Genomic DNA, 7,638 nt, shown 5'->3' on the forward strand with positions numbered 1-7,638 from the left:
TTTGAGAGCACCTTGGGCTTGACACTATGTTAACCTGCGTGGCCAAGCTGCAAGAGCAGAGGAAGAAGCCACAAGCCATCTCTCCCCACACAGCTGAGTGAAGAAAGCTGCGCCCTGGACCAGAATGGATTTGATGGAATAGTCTTTATGAGAAGCGAATGCCCCCCAGAGAGGAGAAGGGACACAAGCTCAGTGTGCCGCTGTGAAGGAGTGCCGGGTGGGGCACCCACCAGCCAGCCGAGGCCCGCGGCCCTGCATGTGTATTAGGCTTGCCTTGGTTTTCACGAGTGTTCTGGTTACAGGTTGCAGTCTGCTTCAGGACTGCTTCTCCCATAAGCTCTGTTATTTTTAGCATGTGGTTCTAGTGCGCAAGGTGCATATATAGCTCCAGAGTGGAGGTGCCTGTGCTCATCACTGTGGAGTCCATTTTTAACTGAAGTAAATTCTTTCCAACAAAACTCAAACAATTCCATTGTTATTGACTTTATTTGGAATGAAATGAAAGTATTTTATCATTGACATTACACAATCACACACATAACTACACACAGGCACGTGGAGCTCTCTGATTACACCTAGTGATAAGGATGCACATCAATCCCAAAAGAAAGAAAGACTGCACATCTGAGAAGCATCTCATCCTTTTAAGTTGGAACTTTGGAAAGCATAAATAAGTTGAATGTTGACACAAAAAGAACCATCGGGCCCATTTCTGTAAATTTCAACCTGGCCAGTGCTGCCCTCTTCCAAGGACCTACAGCTTTCTCTTCCAACACCTTTGCCTACAAAGTGGAGCCCTCCTCCAGTGTCAGACAACCAACACCAGGGAAAGCCACGTGGCTGAAGCTTAAATGCACAGCATCCTTCTTCTCTGGTAAGAAGCGAGACACACTTCCTCCCGGAGAGAGAGCTGAGCCACCCTACACATGGTTTCAAGAGACCATGAGCAAGAGACGTGAAGAAAACAGAGGATGATACTCAAAAGGCCACCTAAAGTGTTTTATTTATACTTAAATCAGACTTGTGCTCAAGGATTCAGTCAATGAAGAACTTAATGTGAAGGAGCTGGGGACCCACAGATGACAAATCTGGGTTTCCTATTCTACTGATGATGTCTTCCTGATACCCAAAAACCTTAGATTGACCAGAATCCTGGGGTTGTAGACTCTAATGCCCACTTCAGCCAGCGTGAAGAAGACAAACTGTCTCTAACTGTCATTAGAGGTCATGACCACCTAGAACACCATCAGAAAGTGATGAAGTTCAGTTTTCTTATCCACAGTGAGGCAAGGTACGCGCACACACACGCGCAACCAACACACACACACACACACAGCCTAGACCTGGCCCCTGGGCTGCCACTTACGATCCCTACATTCAGCAAGATGTAGGCCAGGGCATCTGAAAAAGGAACTCGCTTTCCAACTAGGCCTATGTCTGACTCCATGGCATTAATCGATATTTAAAAACACCTTCATGTAGGTGATGGCTACAACGTACTAGAAGAGGAGGAGGACTCTATTATAGGAGAAACAAGGCAGAACCATCTATCAAGATCCAAAATTGAGGGACCTGAGCGCGATTCTGTCTTCCTTCAAGATCACTCAACAATGCCATTACATACACAAAATTTTCTTCTTTTGATGTCTTTAAACTCAGTACCTATGTCTTAAAAAAAAAAGTGCTATTTGAGGAACATTTGCTCTGTACAATTGAATTGTCTGAAACACCAAAGAGAAGATGAAGACTCTGCAAGTTTTGAAATCCAGAAATCACATCTTCACCATAAAGGGTCAAAAATAGTGTCAGCACAAAGATAAAATATGGTAATGACAAAGGAGTCCACTCAAAATGCAGTTTATTGGTTAAAGGGTATGAGAAGCCATTTTATGTACATTCAAGTATAATAGTTAATTAAAGTAACAGCATAATTTAGAATGAGATCTGGTTTTTTCCTTTCAAGATCAGTCATTATACTAGGAATTCCAAGATTTTTACTTAATCAATATCCTATTTTTATGCATACAACAATGTTACAGTTAGAAGTCTATGTGCTAATGTACACTTAGCAGTTCTTAATTGTTTTTAAAGTTAAATTTGAACAACAAATTAAATTCCTCAGTATACGTTATATAATGTAGACACAGGCTATAAAAATGTTGACATTGGTTATATTCTCATAATGCAATTTAGCCCTTTTAGTAATGACTATGCAAATAATCAGCCACAGGAAAACCATTTTACATCTAGTACAATTACCTACTATCACAGAAGTAATTATTATTATTGTCTGCTTATTGAACTTCAATAAGAACTCTTGAGGTGCTAAGATAGTTCAAGGCCATTGTGAAAATTCCCCTCTTCAGACTCATCTGGCAACTATAATCACCAACGTTAAGGAGGGCAGTTTCAGATGAACATTAAGCAAGAAATTATCCCCAGAAGGTTTGTAAGTTCCAAATTTTAAATGGGGAAACACTGATGGCTGGTGATAGGTCCTCTTAAAGCCTCCGCCATGCAACTTTTACCTGGGCAAGGTCAGCAGCTCTAACACATTGGGCAACAATGGACAGAAAAACCCCATGATCTCAAGAAGATTAGTTTTGTCCCTGAACATCTCCTTTTAGCCAAGGTCTTGGTGGGGCTGGTTATACCACAGGAAGTTCAAAATTTCCATTTCACTGTGATTCAATTTGGGTTTCTGGAAATGGCTCTGCCATCTTGAAAGAGACCCAAGAGCTCTAATGGTCCCACTGGTTGTCTCTGCCAAAGTTCTTCCACAAGTTTCCATCCAACTTCACCTTCTCTATCAGTACAGGGATCAGGAAGGCCACGGGGCAGACAAGAGGGCAAATTACATCATTCAATAAGTGCTAAGGCTGCTCCTAGCTGCATGTGGGTTAGTGACCCATGACTGGGCCTCACCGAGCCCTGGTTACACCCGAGGCCAAGATGCTAACTTGCCTATTTTCCATTCATCTCCCTCACCAGCCAGCAAATCCACCTGATAAAGTTTGAGCTGCCTGTGAGACCCAGAAGAAAGCGCTCACCATGGGTGAATCACCCCCTCTGGTCTCTTAGCCAGAAGGAGAATCCCACTGCTTCTAGGTTTTTGTCTCAATTCACCCAAAAGTCTTGAAATTCAGAACTGGTGTTAACTGACTTATGTTCAGGGGAGTCCAGGTCCAGAGTGACCCTTGAGCTGGCTTCTTGCAGGATCAGTAGGCCTTTTGGTTGAAGATGGCCCATCTGTTGGCTTCTGTATCCAGAACCTTCTCTCGGGAGCCAACCCGTCTCTGGCTCCAGGGAGCGCTGCTGGTTTCTTGTTTGGTCCACTTGTCCACGTCCAGAGCTAGTACGTGTGCAGTCCAGGGCTGGTTAAGCCCTAGCTCTCCAGAGGTCACCGGTACCAGGGGTATTTCTACCTTGTTTGAAGGGGCCAGACTACTCTCTGCCTTCACCCCTCTGGAACGATTTCAAAATACCTAGGGCTGCCCACCACCTGCGTGGACCTGGAGTGCGGTATCCGCCGAGGGTGGTGGAGGGTGGCAGGGGCAAGGCTCCCATCCTCGTCCTCTGGCAACGTGTTACCACCCACCTCCGACTTCCATGTTCCCTTCCCTTCCACCGAGGTCCTCCGCAGCGCCCCCTCTCGGCCCCGGCGAGAACGACACCCGCAAGGGCCGCCCCCACGCCCCAGCCCGGAGGGTCGCAGCCCGCGGCGGGGCAGCAGGTGGGGGGGAGGGGCGGGGCCGGGGACGGTTTGGCGGGCGTCCCCCAAGCCCCACCGGCCGCCCCGTCCGCAGCCCCCGGCCCACCGCGCCCCGCGGGCTCCGCTCGGCCGCCCGCCCCCCCGGCCTCCGCGCCCCCGGCCCGGCCCGGCCGCGCACCCCCGCCCCGCACCCCCGCCGGCCGCGGCGCGGCCCCCGCATTCCCGGCACGTCCGGCGCCGACTTTACCTGTACTTTCTACACTCGGGGCGGCTCGTCGGGCGAGACACCTCCCCGGGACCGCTACCTCCCCCGCCCGGCGCCGCCCGGCTTCCTCCTTCCCCTCCAAGGCCGCAAAGTAGATGGAGTAAGAGTGTGTGCGAGAGAAAGAGAAAGGCGGCGGGCGCCGGCGCCGCGGGAGGCGGCGGGCGGCGGGCGGGCGGCGCGCCCGGCCCCCGCCACCCTCCGCCGCCGCCGCCGCCGCCGCGGGCTCGGCAACTCTGCTCGCGCCCGGCCCGGCCCGGCCCGGCCCGGCCCCGCCGCCCTCCGCCGCCCGCGGGCTGGGGCCGGCCCGCGCCCCGCGTCCCCGTACCTCGTAAAGGTCCCCAGAAGCCATGCCAGGCTGCGGAACTTGGCTCGCCGGGTGTGCGCGTCTGCTCGCTCGCGCCCTCCGTGCGTGTGCGCGCGGGGGCCAGTGTGCGCGTGTGTGCGCGCGTGTGTGTGCGAGTGTGTGGTGTGTTGAGTAAACTGTGTTTTTGCAGAATGACAGGCTTGGGGGCTGCCTATGCGCAGAATCGGAGCGGGCGGCGGCGGGGCTGGCGTAACCGGCAGCGGCGGCGGCGGCGGCGGCGGCGGCACGAGCGCGGGCAGCAGCGACGGCCGCGCAGCGCGCCCGGGAGCACGGACGCGGCCCGAGCGACGCGGCCCCCGCGACCCGCGACCCGGCGGCGGAGGCTGCAGCCGGCAACGGCTCGCCCCGGCGCCGCCTGCAGGAAGCCGCCCCGCGCCCGCCGCCGGCCCGGACGCTGCTGCCACTGGGCGAGTCCCCGCCCCCCGGGAGCCCGGCCCGGCCCCCGGGGCGGGGGGGGCGGGGGCGGCGGCCCGGCCGCGCCCCGGGGACCGGTCCCCCGGCCGAGCCGCGCCGGGCCCGCCCTCCAACCCGGCCGGCTCCGGGGCCCCGCGCTGGCGGGCCAGGTGGCCTCCGGGCGTGCCTGGCTGGGGCCGCGAAGGGGCGGCCGCCAGGCAGGTAGAGGGCTTCCGCGGCCGGTGAGGGGAAGGACCGCGGCCCGGCTCGGCCGGACCGGGTCCCGACCCCCACCCCCACGGAGGGCAGCGGACACGGGCTCTGGAGACCTGGCCCCCGGGGACTGCGCGGCCCCTCCCTCCAGACTGGTGGGAAGAAGTGGAGGCCACCGAGGAGGACGGAATGGCCACCACGGGGAGCCAGGACGGCGAGGCCGCCCGGTAACCCCTGCGAAGAGTCCAGGGCTAGGCACGGCCTTCATCAGAAGCCCCCGCCCCACCATCCATCCACTTATCCGTTAATCAACAAACATTTCCCAAAGTCCACCCAACTGCCCGGCAATGTCCGGGCCCAGGCACAAGCGGGACCCTGCCCACACTGGACTTTGAATCCCAGAGATGAGAGAAGACACGTGCATGAGGGGAGAATGGTGGTTCCTCCTCTGGTTCTACTAAAAGAGTTCCTACTGTGTGCCAGGCTCCAGAGCCAAGGGACGGGAGGAACTCCCTAAAACCCAAACCTCTTCTTATGCCATTGCTTCCTATTAAGGTCAAGGGTAATTGTCACCCTTGTAGTTAAAAGCTTCTCATTAAAAATGTAGTTACCTCAGAAACTGGGCCAGCAGGCTGTTCTGAAATTGGAAGAAAGGTCTTCTTCATCCAGCCCCCTAAAAATGCCCAGCTAGGCACTGTCCAAATGGGAGGTGGATGTAAGATCCTCCATGGGTCATTTCCTATTTGTGAGCCTATGGGCAGGTCATTTGGTGACTTCTCTGTAAATAGACAATGATAACAGGCACCTAAGATGATGTGAGATTTAAATAAGAGAATTGTGGGCCTGTCCACTCCTGTGGAATTCAATAAAGAAAATTTATGTGTAAATCTGCACCCTGAACTGCCCCCCTGGAAATGCCAAGGAGGTGGGAGGAATGGTTTAGTCCAGAGATTGTCAACCTTCTAAGTCACCAAATCTTTCAATTAAAGAAAATTCCTTGGAGTCTAAACCACAAAGTTTTTATGTCTAGCTCATTCCAGGACATGAGTTTGCAGATACTGTTCCCACTGCTAGAATGTCCTTCCACATAGTCCATCTGGGAAGCTCCCCCAGGGGCTGGGTGGTCTGCCTATCACACTATCACTATTGCTGATGGAGAGTGGTACCAGATGAATACAGCAAGTTGTAGTCCAAGTCCTAATTAAAATCCCATACTAAAATGGTGAGGGGGGTGGGGGAAATGGTGGGAAGGTGTGGAAATAAATTAGAAAGCACATTTGGCTTAGAAACTGTGGAATTGGTTATAGCCATTCTCTTCTTTGTTCATATTGATATTTTTCCAATGGTCATTGTTTTAAATAATCACATTAATAATCAGCAGTTCTCTATCTGTAGTGCAGCAAAACAAAGTTTAATGATCTTCAATTTGTTCTTGGAAGTAGATGCACCACCATAGTATGAGGGCATAATTTGGAAGTAGAAGACAAGAAAGGAAATGGGTTTGGAAATAATATTCTCAGACAAATTTAAATATATAACCAGTAGTCTAAAAGAATACCAAAAACTGGGCTTGTGCTAGCAAATACCCCTGGGGAATGTGAGTGACATTTGGGAAAGAAAAACAACCCTAACTTAGACAACAGTTGTTTACAGAGTTCACAAAAAGGGGCTGACTGTGGACGGCATGCCTAGGGAGCATTTCACAGTGGAGGTAGACTGAGTGGGTCTTGAAGACTTAAGGAGGGAAAGAAGTGAGGGTGGATGGCAGGTGATTCTGCAGCAGGAGAGGAGTGCGAAGACTAAAACATGAATCTGGACGCCACAGCCACTTGGATATTGAAGGTGACGCATCTTGAACACTCAGCAGTGGAAAACTGAATCCCTCACAGGCGTGTGGCAATCAAGAGTGTTCTTTGGAAAACAAATCCTAGACGAAATCTGAGACATCCACTACAGGGGTTGAGGTGAGAGGCAGGGAGACTCATTGCCATGGTTCCTGGTGGTAGCAGTCAAAATGAAGAAGTAAAACTGGATTTGCGAGATGTCCAGAAAGGACCCAGCTAACATTCATTTGTGACTCCACCTACCTCCATGAACCATTTGGTCCAGATCAACAGGACTTGATGACTAACAGGATGTGTGTGCACGGAGGACTGGGGGAGGGGTGAGCCACTAAGGAAAGGAAGGATACACAGATGACTAAGGTTTGAAACTGAGCGACTGAGCCACCCCCATCCCAGCGTCACACTCAAGAGTACCCCCAGACCATCATTGGCTTCTAGGAAAGACAGATGCTTCCTGAGGGACGAAGAGGGGAAAGAGCTTCACCATCTGTGGAAGCCAACCAATGGATGGTGCTGCCCCAGGTTCTTCAGGTGAGGGGGATTCTCATTGCTCCTAGAGTGGAAGGTAACAGCCATCTTTCACAAACTGTGGTAGACTCCTCATCCTGACCACAGCTGGAGGGCAAGTGGTAAAACAGAGTTTATTGACTCATACAGATTGTAAAAAGATGAACTTGCTCTCAGGAATGGCTGGATTTCAGGTCTCAAGGGATGCAAGATGGCATCTCTCTGCTTGATTCTGCATGTTGGCACTTCACCTGTTGAAGATAGCCTTCTTTTGCCACTGAGAATACAGCACTTGGTAGCGCAGAATCTGGGCTTGTGCATTATGTGTGGTATTTATAAG

The 7,638-nt window shown here is 52.3% G+C and overlaps 1 protein-coding gene across 1 annotated transcript in view; it reads right to left on the minus strand.

The window, feature by feature from the left end:
- Positions 1-4,508, minus strand: part of Cdyl2 (chromodomain Y like 2) — a 160,325-nt gene extending 155,817 nt beyond the window's left edge. Inside the window, exon 1 of the mRNA XM_076838661.2 lies at positions 4,303-4,508. Coding sequence (XP_076694776.1) covers positions 4,303-4,326 — 24 coding nt within the window. The 5' untranslated portion in view covers positions 4,327-4,508. The remainder of the gene's footprint in view (positions 1-4,302) is intronic.
- Between the last annotated feature and the right edge of the window lie 3,130 nt (positions 4,509-7,638).

The sequence above is a fragment of the Callospermophilus lateralis genome, chromosome 18 (genome assembly GCF_048772815.1).
Source record: "Callospermophilus lateralis isolate mCalLat2 chromosome 18, mCalLat2.hap1, whole genome shotgun sequence".
NCBI lineage: Eukaryota > Metazoa > Chordata > Mammalia > Rodentia > Sciuridae > Callospermophilus > Callospermophilus lateralis.